The sequence below is a fragment of the Elephantulus edwardii genome, unplaced genomic scaffold, assembly GCF_000299155.1.
Source record: "Elephantulus edwardii isolate Elephantulus edwardi_28Jun2011 unplaced genomic scaffold, EleEdw1.0 scaffold00036, whole genome shotgun sequence".
Taxonomy (NCBI): Eukaryota; Metazoa; Chordata; class Mammalia; order Macroscelidea; family Macroscelididae; genus Elephantulus; species Elephantulus edwardii.
This window is the reverse complement of record NW_006399786.1, coordinates 993,285-1,009,250: the sequence shown is the minus strand read 5'-3', so window position 1 is coordinate 1,009,250 and position 15,966 is coordinate 993,285. Positions and strand designations below refer to the sequence as shown.

Below are 15,966 nucleotides of genomic sequence, written 5' to 3'. Positions count from 1 at the left end.
TGGTTATTTTTTTTTAAATTGTCTTATTTTGTGTCAAATCCGATCTGACTGGTACAGGAGGAAATTGCCCCACCTTCTCCAGCAAAACATCTGGTGGATTCGAACCACTTACCTCTGGGATTGCAGTGCAACTTCTTGAAAGTTTTTATTGATGTATTTTTACATTGACATCATTTACTAATATACGATTAGTTTTGTGCCTGCTGTGTGTGTGATTTTTGCTATGCAGAAAGAGTACATTTTGTTGTTGTTAAGTGCCGTCAAGTCACAGGCGACTCATAGTGACCCTATGAAGGAGAGTCCTTGATGCTTGGGTGCCTTTCATCCTCTCTCCAGGTTCATAGGGTTCCCGGAGGCAAGCTATTATGGAAGTGGACGCCACTCCTCCTTCCACGCTTGTTCAATCGGGGAGCTCCACCCCACTCTCAGTCCGCATTGGGTAGCCAACCATTAACACATTTGACACATCCGTGTCACAGTGTTCAGCCTCACAGCAACCACAAGTGACCGCGGGATGGCAACTTGTACACCAGGGCTATACGACCTAGAGGAACATCTGAACAAAAACAATGAAAGACAGACTGGAGGGCCACAAACTAAAAGTCACCCACCTTTGTCTTGGTCACATCGTTTTCTCTTCACTGGGCCAGCTGATCTCTCTCTCTCTCTCTCTGTTGATGTTATTGTTGTTAAGTGCCATCGAGTTGCAGGTGACTCATAGCGACCCTATGAAGGAGAGTCCTCGACGCTTGTGTGCCTTTCATCCTCTCTCCAGGTTCATAGGGTTTCCGGAGGCAAGATAGGAAAGTCTTTATTTAATAATTTCCAAACGGATCTCTGTGCTTCATGAACAATTTGCAGTTGAAACCATTTCATAGATGCTCATGCATGTCAGAGTAGGATAGACACTCTGAGTTCATATTTGTAATGTGGAATGAAAATATTGTAGGTGGAATGAAAGGAAAATTTTCCAAGAAATGAGAAGTGTGTGATGGCCCTGAAGACTGCTTTGAATGTTGGACTGGGTCTGAAATAGAAGGACACGTCACATTTGCTGTTGAGCTCAGCACTGTGAATAACATGAACCTTGAATGGCTCGTCCCATTAAAGTTTAATAAAGAATGTAATAACATCCATCTACTCTTAACCCAGTAGCACACTCATTAATCCTAATAGTATATTCAAGCATTACTCTAACTCTAATATGCAAACGATTGCTCTGTGGGATAAAAATGGACCCGTTGATGTTAATCTCCTTTCCTCCTCTACCAGTCCCAATTTGAATCAATTATATTATTTAAAATCAGATTAAAAGTTTTCTTCTTTCAAAGGGAATGTCCACAAGATAGCTACTTATACCAGGTTTTTCATATGTTTGCCATGTTTTGTTTTCACTATATTGTTTCGCTTCTGCTAATGTTTTGTTTGTAACTTTCCTCAATTTGTGGCACTTGTTAGTTTTTGTCTTATCAAACAGACTAAATGAAGCTGGAAGATAGAAATATTTAATTGTTTAGTGACACCTTTAGAATAATAATGTTTGTTGTTTGAATTACAGATTCCTCTGGGTTTTGACTCTTAAATAATATCCCTATTGCTTCATTATCATTAATTTAAAAGAAAAGATATTTTCATTAGTGAAAACTTTTAATGGAGCAAAAGATTTTCTGTTGCAATTTGCTATGCAATGTTTTTCAAATATCATAGCTTTTGCTTCAACAGCTTCTAGTACTTCTTCTCACTCTCTTGTGGAAACTCCTAGTTTTACTTCTGTTTTCATTTTACAAAGGGCCATTTTGAGTTGGAAAGTAAGGATGATGCTAGAGTTAAATTCTACATGTAAGCGAAGCTGAGACTTGCTTTCTAGTCCTGGAACAAAGTCATGTTTGGGTTCCTTTATCTTCTATAGTCATTAAAGTTCATTTGGTGACCTGATTAATCTCATTCATTTACTTCTAGTCCTCTATTGGGTCAAATCTTGGGAATCTTAAAATAAGTGTTCTTTAAAGAAAAAAAAAAGTTAAGTAGTATTGGTAAATATATGAGATTTCCAGTTGCTATATTTGGGTTCTTGTTTTCACTGAGTCTAGGCCTATTTCCTCATTATTTTTTTTTTCAACTTTGTACTGAATTTATTTTTACACTAATTAAAAGATGAACACTTATCTCCTAGATGGAAAAACATACGATGCTTTTGTATCTTACCTTAAAGAATGTCAACCAGAGCATTGTGAGGAGCATACCTTTGCTGTGGAAATTTTACCTAAGGTGTTGGAGAAACATTTTGGGTACAAATTATGCATATTTGAGAGGGATGTAATTCCCGGAGGAGGTAAGAAAGAGAATTCCAAATAGAAAATTAATGCTGATTTTGTCTTTTTTAAGAAATAAATTAGGCTTAAAGATGGCTATCCGTTTTCTTAAAAACAAATGAACAAAATCTTTTAAACTGGAAATACCACTTGGATCAATATAAACATCAGTGAGAAAACATGTTAACTTGATACATGTTAACTGTCCTTCTGAAAATCTCTGCTCTTGGACCTTGTTCATTTATTCACTTTTACAGTTCTCTGAAGTTTGGGGAGAGGAAGTGGACATTCTATTTTCAGAATCAGGTCTACACATTGGCATTGCTATATTTACCTGAAAACACTCCACAGTTAATAAGAACATCCCTTGAAAATATTATGTAGAGCAGAGCCAGTACTTCATTGAATATGTGATCTGTTGTTGTTGTTAGGTGCCATTGAATCAAAAGTGACTCATAGCTGACCATCCATAAGGTTTCAGAGACTGAACAGAAAGGGAGAAGAGTGTTCATTTTTCTCCTGCCAACCAGCTAGTGAATTTGAACTGTGTGCAGCTCTTCCCACTGGACCACCAGAGCTCCCTGTGATCTTTTGCAGGATAGCTAAATTCTTTCCAGAAAAATGCTTACTACTGATCATGTGGACACTACTGAAAAAAAAAGTATGAAATGTAAAGCTCAGATAAGTATTAAGAAAATGGTGATTCTGTCTACTTTCAGTAACAAACACAATGCTTTTTTTATTCATATTTGCGTAGTAATGATTGTAACACAAATGTTGGAACAAACTGAAGATACAGAATCATTAGTAGCTCTTCTAAATTGTTTTTTTTCTAAGTTTTCCAGGAGAAGGTATTTTATATTTGGTATTAAAATGGTTACGATCTTGATATTATTAAAAATAAAAAGGTCTTCATTTTTATCATCATTCATTCATCTGACATTTATTGAATGCAATCCATGTACTAAATGCTGAGCCGGGTGCTGAAAATAGAGCAGTAACTTCTGTCCTAAATTGCAAATGAGGATGAGAAGACGTAACCAGTTAGGGAAAAAAAATACACTATTATTTAGTAATAAAAAGCTTCTTAGAAAATTAATATGCTTAATTGTCATGTGTATACAGCACTAATATTTTTGTGCATCAGTTTTTATTTTGTAAGAAGGTACCTTATTTTAGAATGTATTTCTGCTTGACTTCACCTTATTTTGATTGTTATATTGTTGTTGTTGTGTACCATCGTGTCAGAACTGACCCATAGCTGACCTTCCAGTGGGTTTTCAGGGGCAGTTAATCGCATGGGAGGGGATTGCCCTTCCTTCTCCCATGGAGCAGCTAGTGGATTTGAACTATGTTCCTTCAGGATTGCAGCACAGATGTCATTATTTTCTAGTAGTCATTTTGAATTTCAGATTTCTCCTTGATTCTTAAATAAAACAAAGCATGTTTAGTTATAAATCAAAGAGTCATTAACTGTGTTTGAAAACCTCTATTTAAGAAACCTTAAAGAGCCCTAGTTGCTTACTATGTAACATATTGGGCTGTGAACTGAAAGGTCAGGAGTTTGAATTCACCAAATACTCCATGGGATAAAGATGGGGAGTCTTCTTTTTCAAAGATTTGTAATCTTGAAAATTGAATGGAGAGTTGCTATGAGTCATAACTGACTCAAAGGCAGTGGGTTTTGTTTTACGTGAGAAATGTTAGAAGTCTAGTATAGGCCACCTTTCTTCAATCACAGCCACTTATTTGTTACATGTTTTCTAGGATAGGACGGTTTGCATACTTCAGCAGGATAGTTGAATAGTGTGGAAAAGAAACTGTGGCTTCCAAGGCCTAAAATGTCTATTATCTGACTTTTATAGAAAAAAATTAACTATCTTTGGCCTACAAAAAGAACAGATTTTCTCTTTAATTTTTCATCTTTACAGTTTCTTTGAAAAGTGTTCCTTGTCCATATAGGGAGACAGGATAGCATATTTGTTAAAAATTTGTATTCTGGAACCAAACTGCCTAATTCTGTCACTTACTAGCTGTGTGTCAAGTTACTCAACCACTCTGTTTAGGCTTGTTCATTTGTGAAATGGGGATTATAAAGATATCTTCTTTGATGACCCATTATGGTCATTAACTGAATAATATAAAGTATGTAAAAGTGGGCATGTACAGAGAAAATGCTTAATAAGTATTCATTACTATTGTTACCTAGTTTTTAAAAGGCTTTTTAAAAATGTAGAATCAGTGATTGGACTTAAATAGAAACATGTTAGTGTAAAATATGACTATGCAAAATGATTTTCATTTGATATGCACTTTCAATGATCTTAAATTAATATATCACATCTTGAAATTTTAGCTGTTGTTGATGAAATCCATTCACTGATAGAAAAGAGCCGAAGACTAATCATTGTTCTAAGTGAAAATTACATGTCAAACGAAGTCAGGTATGAGCTTGAAAGTGGACTTCATGAAGCACTGGTGGAAAGGAAAATTAAGATAATCTTAATTGAATTCACACCTGTCAGTGATTTCATGTTCTTGCCCAAATCATTAGAGCTTTTGAAATCTCATCGAGTTCTGAAGTGGGAGGCCGATAAGTCTCTTTCATATAACTCAAGGTTCTGGAAAAATCTTCATTATTTGATGCCTGCAAAAATGATCAAGCCATGAAGGAATGAATCTGAAGTCTTGTCTTTCAAGAGTGTGAGAAAAGCTAGATACCAGAAAGAACTCCAGATATTTTGGAAATTGAGAGTGTAAGCCTGTGCAAAGCAAATGACTAACAAAATATTGAACTCTATGAACATATTTTTCATCGTTTGAAGATAAAACTTATCATAAGGCTGTTAGGGGTTCAAATAAACAGTGAGCACTTTAGTGCTTTGCTTCCAGAAGCCTCTAGAGTTGAAAAGACACAGAGTTCCACTTTCTCTCTCTGAAGTTACTAATATTTAACCCCATACTTAGCAACTGTGAACCTAAACAGTCACTAGATGGAATGGTAGCAGATGCCTCACAAAAAGAGCTATCTAAGAATTTTCAGTGCTGACAGCTTCATTTGAACTAAAGGACTTTAAGTACATGGAAAAGTGTTTTGTATGGACAAAGTGGGATAACAAAGTAATTGGATTGCTTTCTTAATTTTCTTACAGTAGCTGCCTCCTCCTGGACACATTGAACTATAAATGTAAGGAGAGTCTTATGCAGGATGAGGAAGTGGTACTTGAGATATGGCTCTACGTGTAAGCAGGTTTTAGTCTCAGGGTACATGTAGTATATACGGACTAAAGCAGCCCTGTTAGAGTTCTATGAAATTCTCAGGGGATTCTGATGATATAGTTTATAGAGAGTTGCACTATTAACCAGAAAGCTGAGTTTCTAGTGATTCAAATCCACCAGTAGCTCGGAGGGAGGAAGTTGGACAATCTCTCAAGAAATTTACAGTCTCAAAAATCTAATGGAGGAGAAATTATGTGTCAGTTCCAACTTGATGACAATTGGTTGAGTTCAAGGAACTCTCGAGAACTTCTCTATGTAGCCTATTATGTACAGTTCTTTAAAGGAACACATAATGTCTTCATATCTTTCATGAAGGGAAAAAAATCTTAATTAAAAGAAGAATAGTAGAATCTATGCAAATTAACTCAGAGAAACGATGAAAGTTATACAAGTTTTCCGGTCTTTCATTCATAGGGTCACTATGAGTCATCTGTGACTCAACAGCACTTAACAACAACAACATAGAGAGAGCTAAGTTGGCCTGGTAGACAGAAAGTGATGCTACCAAGCCAAAGGTGGGTGATTTTAATCTGCAGCCCTCTGGCCTGTTTTAAATTTGTTTTTGTCAAACATTCTTCTAAGTGGTATAGCATTGGTCTGTCCATTTGTTGTACAGAAGTAACTCATGGTTGCTGTGATGCTGAACACTGTGACATTGATGTGTCAAATGTTATAATGGTTACCCATGGTAGACAGTCTTTGGTGGACCTCCCTGATTAAAACAAGCTTGGAAGCAGGAGTGGCATCCACTTCCAAATTAGCTTGCTTCCAGAATCCCTAGGAACTTGGTGAAACAATGAAGGTTAAACGAGTGTTCAGGTTTTTTGTTCATAGGGTCGCTATGAGTTGTCTATGACTCAACAGCACTTAACAACAACAACATGCATGTTGGTTCAATAACATATTAGCTACTTAAGAGAATAGTTACCTGCTGATTTCTTTGTTTAACTCATTGCCACCAACATGTAACCAACTTACAGCTGACCCTCCAGTGACTTTTCAGAAGATGTAAACAGCACAGGAGAAGATTCCCCATCTGTCTCCCAAGGAACAGTTGGTAGATTCAAACAGCATACTTTTGAGTTGAAAGTTCAATTCCCTACCCACTAGACCATGTTTAAAACATACCGGATTTGGAGGTAGCATGGCATGATGGTTTAATCACTGGGCTATAATAACTATATTTTCTGGGGACATCTAGGTCGCTTGACATAATGCAGTTTATAAAGATAGTTCTCTTTTGTTCTAGTCTGGTGAGTAGTGTTTAGGGGGATAGGAGTTTGTGACACACAGTATAAGAAGCAACTACTGGTCTCTTCTTGCCTGGAGCAAAGGAGAATGAAGAAAATGGAAGATGTAGGGAAATAGTCCAAAGGATTAATCAGAGTGTCTCTCACCATATATTGCTACATGTTGGTGTTGGTTTTGGTGTTTTGGGTTTTTTTTATGTTTATATACAAAATTTGAATACATTGTTTTTCACACCAGATTCTTCCAATTTCCCTTACCCCCTGAGCCTTCAAATTGTACAACCTCATGATTAATCCTGCTCCCCCAACACACACATCCTCATCCCTCTGCTTCCACCACCACCACCCCACCCCTGCATCATCATACTCATTCTACAATAATGATTTTTATGCAATATTTGTTCTTGTGGGACTGAGTTCACTCAGCATAATGCTCTCCAGTCCCTCTTAAGGTAGGTAATAATTTACAAAATCATTTCCCCTGCATGCTGCATAGTATTCCATTGTATGAATGTACCATAATTTTTTCAATCCATTCGATTGTGGTTCAACATTTGGGCTGTTTCCATGTTCTTGTGATGGTAAATAACACTGCTATGAACATTGGTGTACAAGTCTCCATTTGTACCTTAGTTCTCATTTTCTTGGGGTATATTCCAAGCAGTGTAATAGACACATCATGTGGAATTTCTATGTTCAGCTTTTTGAGGAAACACCAAACTGCTACATGTAACAATATATAAGTAAGTCAAAATTAATTTTCAACTCTGTCCTGTTTTGGGGTTTGTTTTTTTTAAAAAAAAATAAAAATATTTGTATCTAAATTGTAAGTTTTGCCTTCCATCTAGGAATTAGTGAAGAATTAACATTCACTCTCTTAGAAAATATTTCTTTTTTAAAAAATTTATTATTAATTTCAATGAAAATTTACAGAGGCTTTGGGTTTCCATTCATTCTTTGTTGCACTTTTCTCCCCTCCCAACCCTCCCTCCCCCTCAGTATACTACCCTCTTGGAAAAGTAAAAGAAAATTTATTTCATTGTTTTACAAACCCTCCTCCAGGTCCACTCCACCATGGAGCCTTCACTCTAGACTCCTGTCATGACAAAAATACCTAATTACATATCTCTTTTAAACAGTTTTCTCCCTCATCTGTTTCAATGCAGTATATGTTACTGAACGCATCTTTTTCAGTCTCTCCCCAACCCCAAGGTCAGTCCTATTTTACAACAGTGGCACCATGCAGTATTTGTCCTTTAGTGACTGAGATACTTCACTCAGCATAATGTCCTCCAGAGTCACCTATTTTGAATAATATTGTATGAATTCCTTGTTTTTCAATGCAGCATAGTATTCCATTGTGTGAATATACCACAGCTTCTCTATCCTTTCATTTGCTGATGGGCGCTTAGGATGTTTCCAACTCCTTGCTATTGTGAACAAAGCCACAATAAACATGGGTGTGCATATATCTGCTTGGATGTCAGTTATGGTCTCTTTGGGGTATATTCCCAGTAGTGGAATTACTGGGTCAAATGGTATCTCTATTTGCAACTTTTTGAGAAAACAACACACCTCCTTCCACAGTGGTTGCACCATTTTACACTCCCACCAACAGTGAATAAGGGTTACAGTTTCTCCTTGCCAGCATTTGTTGCTTGCTGTTCTGTTAAATATTTCTATTCTGACTGGGGTGAGATGATATCTCATAGTTGTTTTAATTTGCATCTCTCTTAGAGCTAGGGATTTTGAACATTTCTTCATGTGCTTGTTAGCCATCTGAATGTCTTCTTTGGTGACGTGTCTGTTCATATCCTGTGCCCATTTTTCAATTGGATTATTTACCTTTATCTTGTTGTGTTGCTCGAGTATTTTATAAATTCTGGATATAAGTCCCTTATCTGATATGTCATTACCAGATACTTTTTCCCGGTCTGTGGCTTCCCTTTTTGCCCTGTTTGAGAAGTTTTTGAATGTGCATAGGCATTTGATTCTTAGAAGATCCCATTCATCTACTTTATTGTCTCCTGGTTGTAGGACAAAATCTTTCAATAACTAGAAACAGGGAATTACAGGTAATAGATCTTCATATGCTAGTGAATTAACTCTGATGATCTAGTGCTAAGAAATAGTGCTTCAATCCCAAAGGCATGGGGCTCAAATCCACCAGCAGCTTCATGTAATAAGGATGGACATCTTCTCTTGTGTGAATTACTGTCTCTGAAAACCCACTGGAGTTTCTACCATCGGTCCGTTCAGACCTGACAGTACACAGCAACACAATTTTTAAGCTTAAGTGCAACCATTACTATGTAGTAGGACCAAAGCATTTTTTGTATATCTAAACATATCTATATGGTTTTTCTAAAATAGAAAGACTATTCCTGTTGAAAAAAACACCATCCTGAGAATGGGGGAGGGTCAAAAAAGAAAATCCTCAATGAGATAGATTAATGCAGTGACTGTAACAATGGGCTCAAGCATGTGGGAAATCATGAGAATGGCAAAGGATAGGACAAGATTATAATCTGTTAGTAGTGTCACTATGAGTTGTAGTCAACTTGTTGGCACACAACTATAACAACTAAAAAATATCCAGGAACTAAAAATCATTCAGGAACTCTGATGAGGAAGTTGTACTGCAAATCTAAAGGTAGTGCTCAAAAACTCACTGCTGTACAAATGGTTAAAACTCATAATTGAACCTCTATTGGTTTCCAAAATCATAAATTTGGTTTTTAATTTGAAATAAATACATAGTCTTTATTCTAGTTTTTATTCTTTTCAATGATATGTTAATTGTAAAGCAATTTTATTTTTTCAAAAACATTACCAATTTAATTATATCTTATTCTATTTGCACAAGAGTCTGGAAAAAATAGCCAATATTTTTAATTCAATTTAGTACTCTTTTTCTCTTCATCAGTGCATTTATGCCATTCAAATTAAATATGATTATCAACAAACCAGGTTTTTCTGGTTTCCTTTTTATGTTATTGCCATTACTTTAGTCCATTTACTTTTCTTTACTCTCTCTTTGTGAAGGACCTCTGTAATTGGTTCTGACTGCTGTTTCCTTGATATTATGGCAAGTTCTTCTCGGGATGCACAGGGAAGCTTCTGTTGTGTCTGAGTGACTAGCTGCTGGTTCCTTATTTTGTCTGATATCAGTTTTCCAATGACAATCTTTGGAGCCAGTATCTGGGTAGCAGAATAATGGGGTCTCTCTCTCTGAGTGCTATGACCTAGCAGTGACAGATCCACTCATCTTAGGGTCCTTTATAGCATCAGTCTAAGGACTCAGAAGAGGCAGCCCAATTTCCTGTCCCAGCAGTAAACTTCTCATCCAGCTTATCATGGAGAACAGGAAGAAGGGATCATTTAGCCAGCTGTTTCAGGCTCACTCTGTGTGAATCAGATAAAGCAATAGTTCAAAATCTCAAGGGAAGGTTTCGGGGGGGTGGGGGGCGGAGTTCAGTTCCAGTGATGACTGGAAGGTGGAGCTGGGCTCTATGAGCACGAGGAGGTGGGGGAAACTGTAAATATTCCTTGGAGAAGATAGCTTATCTTTTTCCCTGAGTCACTGACAGATTTGAATGATGAATCATATGTTAGTTAATCATATGGTTGTACAATTTGATGGGTGGAGGGAAGGATGGGTAAAATAAAGAAGAAATATCTGGTGTGGAAAACAAGTTATAAAAACTTTGTAAGTAAACCAGTATATAAAAAAAATATTTTTTAAAATAATAAAAAGTGTAAAAAAAAGCCCCAGGTCAATCATGTGCTAGAAGTATTTTATTACATTAATGATTTTTGCTTTACCACTGCTTGCTTGCTGTATAATTAATACAGTTAGGACCAGCAGTCAGGAGGTCAGGAGACACATTGTACTGGGAAAGTCTGCAAACAAGGACCTCTCTAAATGACTGAGGAGCAATGATCTTAGTTTGAGAACTAAGGTGCACCTGATGCAGATCATGCCCTTTTCAATCATTTGCTATGTATCTGAGTACTGGACAATAAATAAGAATGACAAAATAAACATTGATGTCTTTGAATTGTGTTGTTGGAGGAGATTACTGAATGTCCCATGGGCTGCAAAAAGAACAAGCAGATATGTCTTGGGGAGGGTGCAGCCAGAGTGCTACTTAGAGGCAAGGATGATGAAAATTCATCTTGCATATTTTTGCATGTTACTAGGAGAGGCTAAGGACATATTAATGATAATGACATTATTCTTGGGAAGGTAGGGAGATAGTGAAGGAGGGGAAGACCAGCAACCAGATGGATTGGCATAGTAACTTCATAAATGGGCTTGAGTGTGCCAGAGATTGCAAGGTTGGCACAGGATATGACAGAGTTCAGATTTGTTCATAGGGTCATTACTCAACTCAACAGTACCTAACAAAACAAATAATGGTCTTTTAGAGTACAGAGAGGCCTTATTACCTATGTATTATAAATCTAGGACACTGAGATATAGAAAATTCTAAGGCCTTGACAAGAATCACACAATCAGCTAATACACCATGTTTTAGCTCTTTAGAACTGTCTGTTGGAAAATAAAACTTGAGGTATTTTGGAGTAAGAGAAATCTATTCCAAGTCACCAGGGTAAGAAGGGAAAAAATGATAAATCAATTCTTCCATAGTAAGAAAGTGTACATTTGACTGATGCTGGAATCTACCGAGATAAAAATAACTGTTGCTGTTGTTGTTAGGCAGATGCCATTAAGGAACTGTTGCTATTGTTGTTAGGTGCCATGAAGTTGTTGTTAGGTAGATGCTATCAAGGTTCATAATGCCCCCATGAACAATATATCTGAACCCTGTCCTAGCCTGTAGCATCCTCATAATTTCTGATATACTTGAGCCAATTGCTGCAGTCATTATATCAATACATCTTGTTGACCATCTTCCTCTCTTTTATTAACCTACTAATATTTCCAAGCGTATTGACCCTTTCCAATGAATAGCCTCTCCTAGCAACATAGCCAGGGAAATTTGGTTGCCTAGGGTAAGAAGCTCTATCATAACCCAAAGGCAAGTGGTTTGAATCCAACAGTTGCCTCACAGGAGATGGATGAGCAATCTCCTCCTATACAATTTATTGCCTCTTAAAATACATGCTGGAGAGTCAGCTATGAGTCAGTTCTGAATCGATATCAAATAACAACAACAATCATATGAAGTATGAAATACAAAGCTTTGCCATCTCTGACTCTAAGAAGCACTCTGCCTGCACTTTTCCCAGGAAATGTCTATCTGTTCTTTTGACAGTCCATGGGACATTCAGTCTATGTACTATTCTTCAGTACCACAGCTCAAAGGTATCAATTCTTTTTCTGTCATCCTTACTGATTGTTCAGTATTCATATGCATAACAAATAATTGAAGACCATTGCATGAATCATGCACACCTGAGTCTTCAAACTAATTTAAATATTTCGGAGAGATTACTGGCAATTAACTTGACTGATACAACACATCTGTGGATAAGAAGGCTAGTGATTGTTAATCCAAGAAAGATTAAATCATTGACAATTTCAATCGTTTCTCCATCTGTCATGATTGTTATGAGCAGGTTAAGTATAAGAAAAAATATATTAATTTTGTTGTAACACATATTATGAAATATTACAAATTGCTATAATTTTCTGTAAAACATATTATGAAATATGTTTGCGGTGGAAAAAATATTGAATTTGATGCTGAAGTATAGAAATAAGAATATTTGTGAAAAAATGTACTAGCAGTTTAACATGCCTAAATAGGCCTCTTTGAGGCCTAAAGCTTTACTGACCAGAGGAAGTGCAAACCCTTGATAAGGGAATTTAACTGATAATAACTTGCCTGTAAAGCTACTGACCTTAGCAAGTGTGAATTCTGATAAGGAAATGAAACTTATTACTGCCCATGTTGCTACAAGAACATAACTTGTAAATTTAACAATAAGAAATATATTGGGAAGCTTATATGTTAGATATAAGAAATATGTTAAGAACTTGCTATGATATAGGTTAGAAGTAAAATAAGAAATATGTTAGGAATTTGTTGTTAGAAATTATGATAAGAATGTTTGTGAAAACATCTCTTAGTGGCTCTGGAGCCACACTGACAATAACAGGTGTGGACCCTTGATAAGGAGATATGACTGGTTACTGCCATGTTGCCAAGGAAACACAACTAGTATTGAACATGATTGGGTTAAACCCATATTGTTATTCAACATATCCCCACATGCTCCACTTGCCTCAGCATAATGTAAAGTGGGGAAACCAGAGTAGATAAAACTCAGGCTGTGCCCAAAAACTCTCTCTGCACTTCACAATGAGCTGAACAGTGAAGACCCAAAGGCTCTTTTTAGAGTTAAAGACTTAAAGGCTCTCTTCAGAGCCAAGAACTCTGGCCTACACTGATGGACATGAACTACTGAGACAGTGGATGATTCCTCCCACCCCCTGGCTACATCAAACTGCTGAACTAGCTGAGAATCCCCCAACTGCACCAATGACCATGAGAGACAAAAGAGGGAGATGACTTGGGATCCCAGGGTGAGTGAGTGTTCTCTGTCGTTGATGGATCAATAAGTTGTGATGAATTTATGAATTGCAATGTAGATAAATTGCAATTAATGGTTTAATGCTTACTATGAATTGATGAATCAATATGTTGTGGTAAATTTATGCATTGCAATGTAGATAAATTGCAATTAATGGTTTAATGCTTACTATGAATTGATGAATCAATATGTTGTGGTAAATTTATGCATTGCAATGTAGATAAATTGAAATTATTGTTATTAATTAATTAATTAATCAATAAGTTGTAATTGGCTTTTGTAATATGTCTATGAGTAATTATTTAAGACTCAAGGCTCATGACAAATGATGTTTTCTATTGACCCACTAGTGAGGACATTTGTTTTCTTGATGTTGAGATATAATCTATACCAAAGGCTGTAGTCCTTGACCTTCTGCAGCTAAAGTTTCAAGTCTTCTTACTTTATGTTCATGAGTCTTTCTCTGATACCGATGCCATATTCCATTTCATAAAGTTTAACTTCACTAATTATGTGATCAACATATAGATATACTATATATGGAGAAAAGGCAGCACTAAAAATATTGTAGGAGCAAAATGTAGCCTTTGGCCTACACAAGAGTTCAATAGTCAGCTTATTGGACTTACCAGGACTCTTGGCAAGATTCAGAGAGTGTGAGCTTCACAACCGATACTAGTGTCATCATGTGAAGATAGAACATTGGTAAAACCAATGCCAGAGGCAAAGTGGAACCACAGACTTAAATACTTTGGGGAGGGACCTCCAAACCCCTCACTCTGGCCTGCTACACAGCTCTGAGGAAAGGAACTCATGGCTGGATTAGACACCGTCTTTCTAAACCGAAGATGTTATTAAAGGAACCCTCACAAATAACAGACAGTTCTTCAAAGTGTGGCTAAATAATCAACCTAAACAGGAAATAGTATGTTTGTACTGTGGGCAGGACATAGGGTCGTTGCAGTCCTACCTTCATGCCATACTGATAGTGATCGCTCTCTGCTGTCTGGGCAAAAAACTTTGAAACCAATATGTTTCTTTCTATCTTTTACTCGCGAAACAGCTTTTATCTCAGGCTTGTGAAAATGAGTTTTTATTTCATTCTTGTATGTTTTGTAGGTGTTCAAATCATTCAAGGAGCACCATATTCCATTTATACAATTGCAAAAATTTCACCAACTTGTTCAGTTACTAATTTTGAAAATGTTTTAAATATGTTACTACTGCATTTTTAAAAGTGAGGAGGATTTGAAGCACTTGTTACAAGGATCAAGGAATGCAGCCTTCAGTATGGATTTCGTCTCAATGTCAAGAAAGTGAAGGTTGTTACCAATGGACCAATAGGCAGTGTCATGATGGACAGAGAGGAGACTGAAATTTTCAACAGCTTCATCTTTCTTATATCCAAAATTAACACCCTTGGTACCAGCAATCAGGAAATAAGGAGACACATTGCTCTGGGGAAATCTGCAATTAGGGACCTCTCCAAATTACTGAGGAATAATGATGTCAGTTTGAGGACTAAGGTGCATCTGATTCAGGCCATAACCTTTCTGATTACTTGTTATTCATCTGAGAGCTAGACAATGACTTAGGATTGCAGAAAAGGAATTAACACTTTTGATCTGTTGTGTTGGAGAAAAGCATTGAACAACCTGTGGATAGCCAAGAGAATAAACAGATGTGTCTTAAAGAGGGTGCAGGTAGAGTGTTCTTTGGAGGCAAGAATAAAGAGGCTTTGGGTCACATACTTTGGGCATGTAGGCAGGAGGGGCTATTCCTTGGAAAAAGACATAATGTTGTGAAAGGTGGGGGATAGGTGAAGGAGAGAAAGACCCTCAACCAATGGATTGATATGGTGACTGCTGCAATGGGCGTTTGTGTGTCAGGAAGTGTGAGGATGGCACAGAATAGAACAGAGTTCAGATTTTTGTTTATAGGGTTGTGATGAGTTGTACTGGACTCAATAACACCTAACTACAATAGGGTTTCTCAAGGAGTTTCTGGATATTGTAAATGATTAAGAACTTGGATGTTTACCAAAATGGTTGAAGCTCTGACTAGAAGAAAAAAATTAATTTCGAAAAGTCAGTCATGGAATTCCTAGGGACTACACTGCTGTTTTACAAATAAGCATCAACTCAGCAGCAACTGCATTTTTTTTTTTTAGGATTTAAGTCTTAAGTATTTTAGTCAGTATATTATGTTGTTGTTTTGTTGTTATGTGCCGTCGAGTTGTTTGCGACTCATAGCGACCCTATGTACAACAGCCCTAAACCCTGCTCTACCTTGTGCCAATCTAATTGCCTCTGACACACCCATCCCGATTACCCCAGTCACTGAATCAATCCACCTCATAGAGGGTCTTCCCCTCCTGCGCTGTCTTCCACTCTGCCCAGCATGATGGCCCTCTCTAAAGACCTGACTCTCCTTATAACGTGTCCAAAGTATGTCAGGCGAAGCCCCAGAATCCTTGCCTCCAAGAAGCAGCCTGGTTTAACCCTCTCTAGGATGAATCTGTTTGTTTTCTTGGCAGTCCACGGTACATTCAATACTCTTCT

The 15,966-nt window shown here is 37.0% G+C and overlaps 1 protein-coding gene across 1 annotated transcript in view; it reads left to right on the top strand.

Moving 5' to 3' along the window:
* IL18R1 (interleukin 18 receptor 1) overlaps positions 1-5,072 on the top strand; it is a 41,331-nt gene extending 36,259 nt beyond the window's left edge. The window contains 2 exon segments of the mRNA XM_006884601.1: positions 2,174-2,332; positions 4,669-5,072. Coding sequence (XP_006884663.1) covers positions 2,174-2,332; positions 4,669-5,072 — 563 coding nt within the window.
* Positions 5,073-15,966: the final 10,894 nt, after the last annotated feature.